The sequence below is a fragment of the Oncorhynchus tshawytscha genome, linkage group LG05, assembly GCF_018296145.1.
Source record: "Oncorhynchus tshawytscha isolate Ot180627B linkage group LG05, Otsh_v2.0, whole genome shotgun sequence".
NCBI lineage: Eukaryota > Metazoa > Chordata > Actinopteri > Salmoniformes > Salmonidae > Oncorhynchus > Oncorhynchus tshawytscha.
In genome coordinates, this window is record NC_056433.1 from 31,761,904 (window position 1) to 31,779,228 (window position 17,325).

The following is a 17,325-nucleotide window of genomic DNA, read 5'->3' on the forward strand; positions in this document are numbered from 1 at the left end:
TTTGTTGATAGTGTTTGATGCCAGAGAAGTTACTTAAGGTCCAGGTACAAGGAGTTTATTAGTTTATGGCTACTGTTGGATGTGATTAAGTACTTTGACTGCTGTGATTGCTTTACTACTGTTTTATAACTCTGTACACAGCAGATGTTTATAACTCTGTAGCAGATGAAGGTCACTTATTTGTGTTTCCTGCAAGCCTCTTATAACTTTGCTTCCTCTGCTCACAAAGAAAACAAAATCAGCTGATATCCAGACTAGAAGAGTGTCATTAAACATTATTCGGGAGAGGTCGAAATGTACACAATAGTTACCCAGAGGAAAATGGGTGAGGCTCATGAAATTTCTATTTCAGTCAGGGGGAGGGTTTAGTACTTTTGAAATGTAATCCAGGCGAGGGTCATGTCATTTGTAATCAATGAAATGTCATATTGCTCAGGGTTTGAGAATTCATTTATTGTGTGCCCGATGTGTGTCCCTGATTCTCTGCTAGGCAAACAATATCAAGATTGCCGAGTGTGGTCTCAATAAAATGATCCATAGCCTATACCAGCCTTTCTCAAACGAGCCGGTCTGTCTGCAGCATATTTGTTTTGTGTCACACCCTGATCTGTATCACCTGCCTTTGTGCTTGTCTCCACCCCCTTCTAGGTGTGGCCCATCTTCCCCATTATCCCCAGTGTATTTATACCTGTGTTCTCTGTTTGTCTGTTGCCAGTTTCTTTTTGTTTCGTGAAACCTACCAGTGTTTGTCCCCTTGCGCCTGTCTGTTCTTGTTCCTGTTTTCTAGTCTTTCCCGGTTTTGACCTTTCTGCCTACCCTGACCCTGAGCCTGCCTGCCGCTCTATATCAAATCAAATCAAATCAAATTTATTTATATAGCCCTTCGTACATCAGCTGATATCTCAAAGTGCTGTACAGAAACCCAGCCTAAAACCCCAAACAGCAAGCAATGCAGGTGTAGAAGCACGGTGGCTAGGAAAAACTCCCTATAAAGGCCAAAACCTAGGAAGAAACCTAGAGAGGAACCAGGCTATGTGGGGTGGCCAGTCCTCTTCTGGCTGTGCCGGGTGGAGATTATAACAGAACATGGCCAAGATGTTCAAATGTTCATAAATGTCCAGCATGGTCGAATAATAATAAGGCAGAACAGTTGAAACTGGAGCAGCAGCACAGTCAACCCAGACAGGATGACCACAACAGTGAATCAACCCACTCAGGTGACGCACCCCCTCCAGGGACGGCATGAGAGAGCCCCAGCAAGCCAGTGACTCAGCCCCTGTAATAAGGTTAGAGGCAGAGAATCCCAGTGGAAAGAGGGGAACCGGCCAGGCAGAGACAGCAAGGGCGGTTTGTTGCTCCAGAGCCTTTCCGTTCACCTTCCCACTCCTGGGCCAGACTACACTCAATCATATGACCCACTGAAGAGATGAGTCTTCAGTAAAGACTTAAAGGTTGAGACCGAGTTTGCGTCTCTGACATGGGTAGGCAGACCGTTCCATAAAAATGGAGCTCTATAGGAGAAAGCCCTGCCTCCAGCTGTTTGCTTAGAAATTCTAGGGACAATTAGGAGGCCTGCGTCTTGTGACCGTAGCGTACGTGTAGGTATGTACGGCAGGACCAAATCAGAGAGATAGGTAGGAGCAAGCCCATGTAATGCTTTGTAGGTTAGCAGTAAAACCTTGAAATCAGCCCTTGCTTTGACAGGAAGCCAGTGTAGAGAGGCTAGCACTGGAGTAATATGATCAAATTTTTTGGTTCTAGTCAGGATTCTAGCAGCCGTATTTAGCACTAACTGAAGTTTATTTAGTGCTTTATCCGGGTAGCCGGAAAATATAGCATTGCAGTAGTCTAACCTAGAAGTGACAAAAGCATGGATTAATTTTTCTGCATCATTTTTGGACAGAAAGTTTCTGATTTTTGCAATTTTTGCAATTCACAGAGACAAACTGATATCTTTCCGACAGATAAGATCTAAACCAGGCCAGAACATGTCCGTGTCAACCAATTTGGGTTTCCAATCTCTCCAAAAGAATGTGGTGATCGATGGTATCAAAAGCAGCACTAAGGTCTAGGAGCACGAGGACAGATGCAGAGCCTCGGTCCGATGCCATTAAAATGTCATTTACCACCTTCACAAGTGCCGTCTCAGTGCTATGATGGGGTCTAAAACCAGACTGAAGCATTTCGTATACATTGTTTGTCTTCAGGAAGGCAGTGAGTTGCTGAGCAACAGCCTTCTCTAAAATCTTTGAGAGGAATGGAAGATTCGATATAGGCCGATAGTTTTTATATTTTCTGGGTCAAGGTTTGGCTTTTTCAAGAGAGGCTTTATTACTGCCACTTTTAGTGAGTTTGGTACACATCCAGTGGATAGAGAGCCGTTTATTATGTTCAACATAGGAGGGCCAAGCACAGGAAGCAGCTCTTTCAGTAGTTTAGTTGGAATAGGGTCCAGTATGCAGCTTGAAGGTTTAGAGGCCATGATTATTTTCATCATTGTGTCAAGAGATATAGTACTAAAACACTTGAGCGTCTCTCTTGATCCTAGGTCCTGGCAGAGTTGTGCAGACTCAGGACAACTGAGATTTGGGGGAATACGCAGGTTTAAAGAGGAGTCCGTAATTTGCTTTCTAATAATCATAATCTTTTCCTCAAAGAAGTTCATGAATTTATCACTGCTAAAGTGAAAGTCATCCTCTCTTGGGGAATGCTGCTTTTTAGTTAGCTTTGCGACAGTATCAAAAAGGAATTTTGGATTGTTCTTATTTTCCTCAATTAAGTTAGAAAAATAGGATGATCGAGCAGCAGTAAGGGCTCTTCGGTACTGCACGGTACCGTCCTTCCAAGCTAGTCGGAAGACTTCCAGTTTGGTGTGGCGCCATTTCCGTTCCAATTTTCTGGAAGCTTGCTTCAGAGCTCGGGTATTTTCTGTGTACCAGGGAGCTAGTTTCTTATGAGAATTGTTTTTAGTTTTTAGGGGTGCAACTGCATCTAGGGTATTGTGCAAGGTTAAATTGAGATCCTCCGTTAGGTGGTTAACTGATTTTTGTCCTCTGGCGTCCTTGGGTAGGCAGAGGGAGTCTGGAAGGGCATCAAGGAATCTTTGTGTTGTCTGTGAATTTATAGCACGACTTTTGATGTTCCTTGGTTGGGGTCTGAGCAGATTATTTGTTGCAATTGCAAACGTAATAAAATGGTGGTCCGATAGTCCAGAATTATGAGGAAAAACATTAAGATCCACCACATTTATTCCCTGGGACAAAACTAGGTCCAGCGTATGACTGTGACAGTGAGTGGGTCCAGAGACATGTTGGACAAAACCCACTGAGTCGATGATGGCTCCGAAAGCCTTTTGGAGTGGGTCTGTGGACTTTTCCATGTGAATATTAAAGTCACCAAAGATTAGAATATTATCTGTTATGACTACAAGGTCCGATAGGAATTCAGGGAACTCAGTGAGAAACGCTGTATATGGCCCAGGAGGCCTGTAAACAGTAGCTATAAAAAGTGATTGAGTAGGCTGCATAGATTTCATGACTAGAAGCTCAAAAGACGAAAACGTCATTTTTTTTTGTTGTAAATTGAAATTTGCTATCGTAAATGTTAGCAACCCCTCCGCCTTTGCGGGATGCACGGGGGATATGGTCACTAGTGTAGCCAGGAGGTGAGGCCTCATTTAAAACAGTAAATTCATCATGCTTAAGCCATGTTTCAGTCAGGCCAATCACATCAAGATTATGATCAGTGATTAGTTCATTGACTATAATTGCCTTTGAAGTAAGGGATCTAACATTAAGTAGCCCTATTTTGAGATGTGAGGTATCATGATCTCTTTCAGTAATGACAGGAATGGAGGTGGTCTTTATCCTAGTGAGATTGCTAAGGAGAACACCGCCATGTTTAGTTTTGCCCAACCTAGGTCGAGGCACAGACACGGTCTCAATGGTGATAGCTGATCTGACTACACTGACTGTGCTAGTGGCAGACTCCACTATGCTGGCAGGCTGGCTAACAGCCTGCTGCCTGGCCTGCACCCTATTTCATTGTGGAGCTAGAGGAGTTAGAGCCCTGTCTATGTTGGTAGATAAGATGAGAGCACCCCTCCAGCTAGGATGGAGTCCGTCACTCTTCAGCAGGTCAGGCTTGGTCCTGTTTGTGGGCGAGTCCCAGAAAGAGGGCCAATTATCTACAAATTCTATCTTTTGGGAGGGGCAGAAAACAGTTTTCAACCAGCGATTGAGTTGTGAGACTCTGCTGTAGAGCTCATCACTCCCCCTAACTGGGAGGGGGCCAGAGACAATTACTCGATGCCGACACATCTTTCTAGCTGATATGCACGCAGAAGCTATGTTGCGCTTGGTGATCTCTGACTGTTTCATCCTAACATCGTTGGTGCCGACGTGGATAACAATATCTCTATACTCTCTACACTCGCCAGTTTTAGCTTTAGCCAGCACCATCTTCAGATTAGCCTTAACGTCGGTAGCCCTGCCCCCTGGTAAACAGTGTATGATCGCTGGATGATTCGTTTTAAGTCTAATACTGCGGGTAATGGAGTCGCCAATGACTAGAGTTTTCAATTTGTCAGAGCTAATGGAGGGAAGCTTCAGCGTCTCAGACCCCGTAACGGGAGGAGTAGAGACCAGAGAAGACTCGGCCTCTGACTCCGACTCGCTGCTTAATGGGGAAAACCGGTTGAAAGTTTCTGTCGGCTGAATGAGCGACACCGGTTGAGCGTTCCTACAGCATTTCCTTCCAGATACCGTGAGAAAGTTGTCCGGCTGCGGGGACTGTGCCAGGGGATTTATACTACTATCTGTACTTACTGGTGGCACAGACGCTGTTTCATCCTTTCCTACACTGAAATTACCCTTGCCTAACGATTGCGTCTGAAGCTGGGCTTGCAGCACAGCTATCCTCGCCGTAAGGCGAGTACAGCGGCTGCAATTAGAAGGCATCATGTTAATGTTACTACTTAGCTTCGGCTGTTGGAGGTCCTGACGAATCGTGTCCAGATAAAGCGTCCGGAGTGAAAAAGTTGAGGAAAAAATAAATAAATATATGAACGGTAATTAAAAAGTGAAAACCGTAAAGTTGTCAGGTAGCAAAACAGGTTGGCAACAAAACGCACAGCAACTCGAAAACAAGCCTGCAAGTTGTGACCGGAAATGACGTCTGCAATGATGATTGCCACACCTCTCTGGATTATTGACCCCTGCCTGCCCTGACCCTGAGACTGCCTGCCGTTCTGGACCTGTTGCACCCTTTCTTTATTACTGACCTCTGCCTGCCCTTGACCTGTCGTTTGCCTGCCCCTGTATTAGAAATAAACTTGTGTTACTTCGACACTGTTTGCATCTGTGTCATACCTGAAACCTGAGAGTCTTCAATATGATCAGGTTTTTTTCATGGTCTGCTGCATATTTGTCTGGAATACTGTATATACTTGACTCAGATAAATACTTGCCATGGGCCTACTTGTTCAATGCACTGAACTATGCATGCGGCAGTAAAGAAATTGTATTACCATGTCTAAGTATAGTTACTGTACACCAAACCAGCCTGTTCTCATAGACTAGACGTGACATAGGAATTGTAAATCCAGGACACTCAAATTAGTATGATATGTTACGTTTGGTATGGTTACATAAGACAGATGGCTTCTTAGGACAAAAACAAAAGTAGGGTGGTTAGTCGGGGTGGATGGGTGGGTGCATAACGCGACCATCTAGCAACCTAAATGTTGTGAGTTTGAATCTCATCAAGGGCAACTTTAGCATTTTAGATAATTAGCAAATGTTCAACTACTTACTACTTTTTAGCTACTTTGCATCTACTTAGCATGTTAGCTAACCCTTCTCCTAACCCTAACCTTAACCCTTTTAGCTAACCCTTCCCCTATCCCTAACCCTGTTAGCTAACCCTTGCCCTAGCTCTACCCCTTTAACTCAACTCTTAAACTTAACCCTAACCCCTAACCCCTAACACCTAGCCTATCTAATGTTAGCCAGCTAATTAACATTAGCCACCTAGCTAGAATTTGTAAGTTTAGCCAATTTGTAACATATTGTACAATTTGAGAAATTGGAACACATATGTTTTGCAAATTTGTAACATATAATAGAAATTATAATTTGTAACATATTATATGGACATCCACAAATGAATGTTTACCATACGAAACATAATGGCATGTCTTGGATTTATATACAGACTTTTGTACAGAATCACACAAAATGCTCTGAGACCAAGTTAATCAAACACACACACACACAAGCTAGCCCTTCTATACAACCTGCAAGCTCTCTTTCTTTCTGCCTGGATTTGTTTAAAATAATAGCTGTCTGCCAAAACCGGTCTGTGTGATATGTAAGACCAACCAAACAAAAATGTTGCACAATAATTTCACAGACAACGAAAGTTTACTGAAAGCTTCATACTTTCTCATAACATTTCCAAATGCCAGGCTCCTTTAACCATAGTTTAAAAGCTGGCCCTCAGTCGTCGATGCTTGCCCGAGAGGTTTAAGGCCCAACTGCTGCTACAAAGATCAGTGAAATCCTACTTTCCAATGACACTGTTACACAGAATCCAGGATATAGCAGATGATATTGAATCACATGAAGGTTTTAGACAGAGCCCGCACATCAAATTAGTTTGCAATTAAAACAGATGAGATGACTGACATTTGAAATCGCAAATGCCTCTATCCACTCACTGGTCTCTCCAGGCGCCCATCTTTTTCTTGAAATCGATACCAACGGTCCCACCGTAATCCATGTTCATCTCCTTTCAGTTCTCTGCTGCCAATGACTGGAACGAACTACAAAAATCTCTGAAACTGGAAACACTTATCTCCCTCACTAGCTATAAGCACCAACTGTCAGAGCAGCTCACAGATTACTGCACCTGTACATAGCCCACCTATAATTTAGCTCAAACAACTACCTCTTTCCCTACTGTATTTATTTTATTTATTTATTTATTTTGCTCCTTTGCACCCCATTATTTGTATTTCTACTTTGCACATTCTTCCACTGCAAATCTACCATTCCAGGGTTTTACTTACTATATTGTATTTACATGGCCACCATGGTCTTTTTTTGCCTTTACCTCCCTTATCTCACCTCATTTGCTCACATCGTATATAGACTTGTTTATACTGTATTATTGACTGTATGTTTGTTTTACTCCATGTGTAACTCTGTGTCGTTGTATGTGTCGAACTGCTTTGCTTTATCTTGGCCAGGTCGCAATTGTAAATGAGAACTTGTTCTCAACTTGCCTACCTGGTTAAATACAGGTGAAATAAATAAATAAAATAAAAATGTAGGCCTACTTGGTCAGAACACGGAACACCTGCAGTCCCGAGGCAACTCTTTGCGTCAAAGAAATGAATCATCTATAGTGCCTTTGGAGAGCATTCAGACCTCTTGACTTTTCCCACATCTTGTTACGTTACAGCCTTATTCTAAAATGTATAACATAGTTTTTTCCCTCATCAAACTACACACAATACCGCACAATGACAAAGCAAAAACAGGTTTTTAGATTTTTTTGTAAATTGATTGAAAATAAAAAACTGAATAAGTATTCAGACCATTTACTCAGTACTTTGTTGAAGCACCTTTGGGTGAGATTAGAGCCTTGAGTATTCTTATGTGTGATGCTAAAACTTGGCACACCTGTATTTAGGGAGTTTCTCCCATCTTGCAGAGTTGCTGAACAGCCAGAATGAGGACAACCGCATCTCATTAAAACGAGCGCGCAGGCCTTGGTCACAGGACAGCTCCAATCCTTAAGAACCGGTGACAAACTGTGAGTCTCTTCAGTGCTGGTGAACGGATTACGCATCCACTGCTTTCCCAGGCGTGGATCAGATTGTGGGGAGAAGTAAATCCTCAAATTTGAGTAGTTTTGCTCCGATGTTACCCCATCAATTTACGCATGTGATCCATATCTAAGTCACCCACGACCGCCAGAGTTGAGAGTATAGCGGGAACAAATCGCAAATGCCTCTATCCACTCACTCCGTGTCTCCAGGCGCCCAGTTCTTTCTTGAAATCGATACAACGGTCCCACCGTAATCCTTGTCCCGTTATGTACTCGTTCAGAACACGGAATATCCCACAGCATTTCAAAGCATTCGCATGGACATGATTATAAAGCGATCTATAACAACGCTTTAGTCCGCAATGCTTTATGCTAGAAACAAGCTGTAAAATGCAGGGGACAGACGTGACGCCGATGCATGTGAGATATATTTGGTTTGTCTCTATAACATTCAGAGGATGCACTACAACCTTCTATAGCCGAGGACAAGGAGATTAAAAAAAGACTTCGCTTGAGAAGTAATGATTCTCTCACTTTCAATTGACGTTTGACATTTCAACAGGATACTAAACAAAATACTAACTTTAAATCAGTCAGGAGCAAGCCAGGTCGCCTTAGAAGGAACGAACATGTATTATTTGGGATATATTATTATTTCAAAGCTACAGCCTGCCATTTAAGAAATCAATTATAAAGCATTTGTGACATGCTACAGGCAGGCAGGAGCGCTCAGCATTTCAACAACAGCATGCCTATACATGTAATATTTAAACGGTATAAAATCACATTTAACTTTGAATTCAATTGTAATGAAACTAAAAATGCCTTATTAGGCTATTCAGTCATTCTACTGTGTCTTTGAATTCACTTATAGAAAACAGAGGTTTGGCCAGTCTTTGGTTTGAGGATCATGTGGTGAGCTATGTATGTTAATTTGGCCTAGCAAATGTTCTTATATTCCAATCCCCAAATCACAGTCAACACAAATCATTTTTGTAACATCAATATCATGGAATAAAATATGATCAATTAGAAAATTATAGGTTCCCTAATGATAAAAAGGACATGTGCATACCTGATATGTGACTGCTGTGTTAAACAATTATTGGCTTTTTGTCTAAATCATCGATGATTAGATATTTCATTTGTAACTGGTTTTGTTGAGCTCAATTTTTACAGTTGATCGATATCTTAAACACTTCTCCAAACTTAGACTATCTTTCTTATCTTTCTTTTCTTTTTTACAGTGGCCTGTATATAAATCAAAACTCCTCAGGTGCTGCAGCATGCGCTCATTCTTTGGCATGCTCCGTTGCGGTATTAAAAATATTATCCTCATCCCCAGTCATGTAAAATTACGTAGATTGGAATGAAATGCGTTTGTAAAATGCTTTTTTGTTTTATTTATCGGAACGCAAATAAAATGATTCACGCAGTGCTTTCACCCAAGCTAAACATAACCAGATTAATTTTTAGATAGAATGATTTGTTTTTGTGATTTGAAAGTGAGGGGGAATATTTTATTTCCCAACAAAACTCTTCTTTTGGATCGAGAGGATTTTGTTTTCAGTGTCAAGGGGCATCCTTTGGAGCGTCCTTTGGTCTTGGTCATATTTTCACCCAGTGAGCAGTATGAGGAGACACCTCCCCCATGTGGCAGATGTGACAAATTGCATGAAGACACAAACAAAACCCATCTTCCGACGTCGTACAGTTCCCATAATTCATAGAGGCAACATGGCTGACACCAGAGAAAAGGGACTTCAAGATTACAGGAAAAGATTACTTGAACATAAAGAGATTGACGGACGTTTAAAAGAGTGTAAGTAATATATTACCGTGTCTTTGTCAATAGATCGGAATAATGCACGTAAAATTGGTTATCTAACTAAAATGAGCAACAACCAGTTAGATAAGCGGTTGTTGGCTACTTGTAACTCGCTTTGTCATGCAGTGCCAGTAGACTCGTCCATAGAAATGAATGGTCTTCACAACCGGCTAACGCGTTAGCAAAATGCTAGCTACAAAAATAGCTGTAACTAGCCGTATATTGAAATGTATTTGCTGTACTAAGCCATGGCAAAACAGTTTAACCAGCTAACGTTATTTGCCAAGACCGATAGCTAACAATATTAGTTCGAGTTTAGCTTGAAGTCATGGAAGAACAATAACAGACATAACCAGCTAACGTTAACTTACTAACTGTAGCTAGCTAACGTTAGCTACACATCTTGATTCCATTCGTATCCTCTGTCTGACTCTGTTTTCAGTGAGGGAACAGCTCAAGGAACAGACAAAACAATATGAAAAATCTGAAAATGACCTGAAGGCCTTACAAAGTGTTGGTCAGGTAAGATGGTGTATTCACACATGATTATTGACCGGCAATATAGTGTACACATATGTGTCTTAATGAATGGATTTGAACTGCGAATTATTTTCATACTTTATGTAGATTGTGGGTGAAGTGCTCAAACAGCTGACGGAGGAGAAATGTAAGTTGTATCTAATATCACTGCAATTTATATTGCCTATTTATATGCCTAGCTGCATCCTTAAACGTCACATATTATGGTGCGTTCGTAAATTCACTCTGGTTAGCTACTCCGATTTCAAAGCACTAGTCAGTGTGTGCCGGAGAGCAGAATAACTGATGAGCAGAGTAACACCCATTGAATATAACCTGCCAAAACAATTCATAAAATTGTTGCCAGCAGCACAGTTAGTCACCAATGCTTTAGACAACATGAAAACATCCTAAGCACCTCTGCTAAGGTGACTAAAATGGTAAGAGTGAGGTGTTCTCTCATTTGTGTCTGGAAGTATCTAGCAAGTTAGCCAACTTTAGCCAGTTGACTACAGTTGTGAGATCAGAACTCTCGGGTCAACCCTACTCATCAGCCAGAGTGTACAGTGTGCGCTCTGAATGTACAAACGCCCAGAGCTCACTCTGGCACTCCAGAGTGCATTGAAGAACACACAATGCCATGGGTGCGTTCGTAAATTCACTCTGGAGTGCCTCGGTTTACTTTGAACATTTGTAAATTCAGAGTGTTGTCAGATTGTCCGTTTGCTCTCAGAGCGTCCAGAGCGCACACTGGACACTCTGACGGAGGAGTAGGGTTGATCCGAGAGTTCTGATCTCACAACCGCAGTCAAGCACCCAAGCCAACTGGCTAGCTTGCTAGCTACTTCGACACATGAGAGAACACCTCACTCTGAACATTTTTGTTGTTTTCATGTTATCCAGAGCATTGATGACTGTAACTGGGCTGCTGGCAACAATTTAATTACGCTTTTTTCCAACTGACACTGGCCATATTCAATGAGTGTTGAGCGTTCCTAAATTCAGCAGTTATTCTACGCTCTGGCACACTCAGACGAGAGTGCTCTGAAATCGGAGTAGATAGCCAGAGGGAATTTACGAACACACCCCATGTTATGTTCATTATTTACTTCTCTTCACAGTCATTGTCAAGGCAACCAATGGACCCCGCTATGTTGTTGGCTGCCGCAGACAAGTAGGTCTTAAAACATGATGTTACCAACGTTTCATCAGTGATTATTTACGTAATGTGTCATATCTCCATGATTGTAATTGAGCTCATCTCTCTGTCATTTTCACACAGCTGGATAAATCACAGCTCAAACCAGGCACTAGAGTGGCCCTGGACATGACCACCCTCACCATTATGAGGTAGGCACTATTCCATATGTGACAGAGATGAAAATCTCTGCTAGAAATGTAGAATGACAGGGCATCTATTAGCAACAACTAGGATGGGTTGCTAATATGACCAGGATTGTGCCTTTGGCTTCTGGACAACGAAAGAAAGTTGATATGAAAAGCAATACAACAGGAGAGAAATGCTGCTTAATGGCATGAGGAAGTCTTTATAAAACAATTTCCTCTGTTTCTATGGTTGAATAATGGTTAGGCTACATTGAAGCAAAGTAAGACATGCCTCATTATTTGAAGTAAAGTAAAACGTTCAGTTTCAAACAATTATACTGCCACAAGCTCACATTGCAAAGTGGTGGGTGACTCGCTGATAGCCTGCCTACCATCGACTATAGCCTATGCACTCGAATGAAGAATGGGAGGCGCCCTTTGATTACGAGTTGAGATTGAAAAATATAAGTAATAGCTCTTTAATCGTGGCCATCAAAACAGTTTAACACGTGATTGTATTTAGAATTGTTATTGGTTGCGCAATGACTGGGCTTGCAAAAGCACATTTGACTCCAGTACCAGCTTTTTGAGGAGCTGCTCTCGCATTGTCTGACAGGTGGTAGGCTATTCCGCTCCTCAAACCAGGCTCTGTGTGTGTGTGTGATTTTAATAAGATGCATGATGACTAACAAAAATACACGCAGCAATTTCATTCCACTAAATTATGCAAATGAACCTATAGACCGATAAGCATGAACGGTAAAATGCATTTTCGGTGGCTAACTGATTTAACGGTTAACCGTTAGTACTGCACCCACACGCAATAGGGTTGCAATATATGGGCAAAACATTTTAATTGCGATTTAAAAAGTAAAAAATATTGACCATTTATATATTGCGATATAGATCAAAACACTTGGGTGAACTGTTGGAACTATTGAAATAGAATGATTTATATTAAGAGGCGAAGTGGAAAGCAGCATTGTGTTGACTGCATTTGATCTAACAGAACAGCATGCAAACTTATAGTGAATCTAACAGTGAGGAGGAGGAACTGTGCTGCTTGAGTGACAGGGCTTGGTGTGTGTGGGAAGCAACCACAAGCGATGAGAGGGAGAGAGACGACAAACTAAGTAAACCGTAACTGACGTTACACGCGGCTTATTGGCGTTCCAAAATATTGCATGCGATATGGATATTGCACAAATCAATTTAGAAATTTCAATTTGATCAATTGTGCAGCCCTAATATAGACACGCACCCATTGAGAAAATATCAATACAGTCTACTGACACAAAATGGTAAAAGTATAAGGTATGTCAGGCCTAAATGTTTTCCCTGATGGTAGATAACATGTACACTCACCCACCCTACAGGTATCTGCCCAGAGAAGTCGACCCCCTGGTGTACAACATGTCCCATGAAGACCCTGGCAGTATCTCCTACTCAGAGATCGGTGGCTTGGCCGAGCAGATCCGTGAACTGAGAGAGGTACACGTCACATCCTACAGTACAGTTAGTACTGCTTCCCTGAATCAGGCAGGTGTTCTATATGACACTCTCCTATGTTCCCTGTCAGGTGATTGAGCTGCCCCTGACCAACCCTGAGCTTTTCCTGAGGGTGGGGATTATCCCTCCAAAGGGCTGCCTGCTCTATGGACCTCCAGGTGAGTCACTAGCAGGATTTTGATGTAGACTTTACATTGTTCCTTGACTCCTCATGTCCTGGATTCCTTGACCTACATCTCAAAACACATTGCATCAAAAGATCTGAGGTCCCTCCCCTCAGACCTTCTCCTCCAATGCGTCTTGAGAGGGAGGTCTAGGAATAAAGGATGCGGCGAACCAAGGAAAGACTTGAGATTCACCCTGAGTAATGCAGGTTATGTCACTGAGGTCCTGAGGGTTTATTCATCAATTTCCTTTATGCACTTATCTTTTCATTAGGCACAGGAAAGACCCTTCTGGCAAGAGCTGTAGCCAGTCAGATGGACTGTAACTTCCTCAAGGTGAGTAATAGGCTACACTTTGTTTTCCTCCACTGGCCCTTCGGGCTGTATTCACTATTCTTTGAACAACATGGCTAACGCCTAGCATGTCCTGTCTTCTTTGCACCGGTTGCGGCAGGTTGTGTCCAGCTCCATTGTGGATAAGTACATTGGAGAGAGCGCCAGGCTCATCAGGGAGATGTTCAACTATGCCAGGGACCACCAGCCCTGCATCATCTTCATGGACGAGATCGACGCCATCGGTGAGCATCCTCACCTGTAGCCTGGTCCCAGATCAGTTTGAGCTGTAAAGCCAATTGCTGTAGTCATTGTCAACCAAAGGAGTTGGCTATACAGCAAAACCAGATCTGGGACCAGGCTAAGCATCCTGAGCCCTGATGCCATATCTATTCCTTCTCCCTTTGCTTAGCATTGCATGCAGTGTCTGGGAATGTTGAATGTGTTGTAAGTGAAATACTTTTTTCTCTACAAGGTGGCCGAAGGTTCTCAGAGGGCACGTCAGCTGACAGAGAGATCCAGAGGACCCTGATGGAGGTAAAATGGGCGGCCATAACTCTTATCCATTCTATGTAACATATATCTAATGTTCAACAGATGTTGCTTTCTATGAGAATGATGGTTCTGTAAAATATATTTATTTGGTGAAAGACCGTTCTGTGGCTTGGTCAGTACAGTATATCTTCTGGGTGAAGATGGGAATAGAACTCGGTGACGTGTAGTTTGCAGCCAGCTTGACTGGCATTTCAATACGTACTGAAGGGTCTTACTGAAAGATGTCTAAAGTTATCTGGATCCACGGCAGATAATCCTCTCTGTGAGTTGGCTCCTCGCCGACTTATCTTTTGTGTGTTTGTGCGCCGCACAGCTGCTGAACCAAATGGACGGCTTTGACACCCTGCACAGAGTCAAGATGATCATGGCCACCAACCGGCCTGACACCCTGGACCCTGCACTGCTGCGTCCCGGCAGACTGGACCGCAAGATCCGTACGTTCTTCCTCCTCTCATCATCATCCCGCAACCTTCATACTTAATCCTCTAAATGTAATATAATGATATATGCCATTTAGCAGACACTTCTATCCTAAGTGACTTAGTTATGTGTGTATACATTCTTTGATGGTCCCGGGAATCGAACCCACAAACCTGATGTTTCAAGTGCCATTGCTCTACCAACTGAGCCATGCAGGACCTTATCTCCTTTGGGAGATAAGGCCAACAATGATCTCCTTCCATTTCTTTCTCAATCATAACCAAGTAGAAAGAAATGTGAATGTCTATGGTATGAAACAATGAGTGACCCATGGTTATTTCTACTGTTCCAACAGACATTGAGCTGCCCAATGAACAGGCCCGCTTGGACATCCTGAAGATCCACTCTGGCCCCATCACAAAACATGGAGAAATAGGTGTGTGTGTACTCACTCACTATGGAGACACTGTAGTCTTGATTGTTAGCACAGCTGGGACTGGGACACATTTGGGTGTAATCATGTTTTCGATTTTGTTAAACTGCTTCTTGTAACAGGTGTTGTCGCTTTGTATTTTTAGATTACGAAGCGATCGTGAAGCTTTCAGACGGCTTCAACGGAGCCGATTTGAGAAACGTGTGCACTGAAGCAGGTAACTGACCAACATTATGGGCGGCTTTCCCGGCTAAAAATAAAGCCTAGTCCTGGACTGAAAAGCCATTTTAATGAAGATTCTCCATTGAGTATGCTTTTTAGTTTACAGTCGTGGCCAAACGTTTTGAGAATGACACATATGAATTTCCACAAAGTTTGATGCTTCAGTGTCTTTAGATATTTTTTAGTCAGATGTTACTATGGAATACTGAAGTATAACTACAAGTATTTCATGTGTCAAAGGCTTTTATTGACAATTACATGAAGTTGATGAAAAGAGTCGATATTTGCAGTGTTGACCCTTCTTTTTCAAGACCTCTGCAATCCGCCCTAGCATGCTGTCAATTAACTTCTGGGCCACATCCTGACTGATGGCAGCCCATTCTTGCATAATCAATGCTTGGAGTTTGTCAGAATTTGTGGGGTTTTGTTTGTCCACCTGCTTCTTGAGGATTGACCACAAGTTCTCAATGGGATTAAGGACTGGGGAGTTTCCTGGCCATGGACCCAAAATATCGATGTTTTGTTCCCCAAGCCACGTAGTTATCACGTTTGCCGTATGGCAAGGTGCTCCATCATGCTGGAAAAGGCATTGCTCGTCACCAAACTGTTCCTGGTTGGTTGGGAGAAGTTGCTCTCAGAGGATGTGTTGGTACCATTCTTTATTCATGGCTGTGTTCTTAGGCGAAGTTGTGAGTGAGCCCACTCCCTTGGCTGAGAAGCAACCCCACACATGAATGGTCTCAGGATGCTTTACTGTTGGCATGACACAGGACTGATGGTAGTGCTTGCCTTGTCTTTTCCGGACAAGCTTTTTTCCTGATATCCCCCAAACAATCGGAAAGAGGATTCATCAGAGAAAATGACTTAACCCTCATCCTCAGCAGTCCAATCCCTGTACCTTTTGCAGAATATCAGTCTCTCCCTGATGTTTTTCCTGGAGATAAGTGGCTTCTTTGCTGCCCTTTTTGACACCAGGCCATCCTCCAAAAGTCTTTGGCTCACTGTGCATGCAGATGCACTCACCTGTCTGCTGCCATTCCTGAGCAAGCTCTGTACTGGTGGTGCCCCGATCCCGCAGCTGAATCAACTTTAGGAAACAGTCCTGGCGCTTGCTGGAGTTCTCTCCTTGAAGTTCTTGATGATCCGATAAATGGTGGATTTAGATGCAATCTTACTGGCAGCAATATCCTTGCCCGTGAAGCCCTTTTTGTGCAAAGCAATGATGATGGCACGTGTTTCCTTGCAGGTAACCATGGTTGACAGAGGAAGAACAATGATTCCAAGCACCACCCTCCTTTTGAAGCTTCCAGTCTGTTATTCGAACTCAATCAGCATGACAGAGTGATCTCCAGCCTTGTCTTCGTCAACACTCACACCTGTGTTAATAAGAGAACCACTGACATGGCAGGGCTGTTTTGGGGGATTCAGTTAATTTGCATGGCAAATAGGGACTTCATAACATTCTGGAGTATATGCAAATTGCCATCATACAAACTGAGGCAGCAGACTTTGTGAAACTTTTGGCCACGACTGTACAACTAGTCTTAATCTGTGTCCAGGAAACCTATCTGAACATAGCTGTTATTGTCCTGAACCCAACCTGCTGTTCATGCTCTAAGTCTCGTTCCTTTCCATCTTCCAGGTATGTTTGCGATCCGTACCGACCACGAGTACGTCACTCAAGAGGATTTCATGAAGGCGGTTCGCAAGGTTGCCGACTCAAAGAAGCTTGAATCCAAACTGGACTACAAGCCCATATAAATGCCTATATCAGTATTCCTATATGTGAAAATGGAAAGTAGATGAGAAAGAGAGGCTGGGATGGGGTTTGCTTTTGCGGTTTAACCTTTTGTGTGATGCAGAAAAGCTTCTTGGGGGCGGTGTCTGTTCTAATTAGTGTACCATTTATATACAGAGTTGCCAAGAAGTGACCTCAAAACAGTTATAGATATTGGAAATGGATACATTAATGTCTCTGTCTCCACTCCATAGTGTGAAATTTATACCCACTGGCCCAGTATTTTGGGTTATATTAACAAAACAAATATTCTTGCCATTGGAGCACCTGTATCTGTAAAATCAAAGGAATATGTCACATTAAAACATTGATATTTCACACTGATTGTCCTATTTTTTTTTTGCTGCCTTTTAAACCTTGGGGAAGCTGTGATGACAGTTTTGAT

General features: G+C 42.6%; 1 protein-coding gene across 1 annotated transcript; it reads left to right on the plus strand.

The window, feature by feature from the left end:
• Window positions 1–9,514: 9,514 nt before the first annotated feature.
• psmc6 (proteasome 26S subunit, ATPase 6) lies at window positions 9,515–17,258 on the plus strand. Its single transcript, XM_024420682.2, has 14 exons — window positions 9,515–9,655; window positions 10,104–10,183; window positions 10,289–10,328; window positions 11,302–11,354; window positions 11,463–11,530; window positions 12,883–12,997; window positions 13,086–13,173; window positions 13,454–13,515; window positions 13,634–13,757; window positions 13,988–14,049; window positions 14,381–14,501; window positions 14,843–14,923; window positions 15,066–15,137; window positions 16,785–17,258. The coding sequence occupies exons 1-14, from the start codon at window positions 9,571–9,573 to the stop codon at window positions 16,901–16,903; spliced, it is 1,170 nt and encodes a 389-aa protein (XP_024276450.1). The 5' UTR covers window positions 9,515–9,570; the 3' UTR covers window positions 16,904–17,258.
• Window positions 17,259–17,325: the final 67 nt, after the last annotated feature.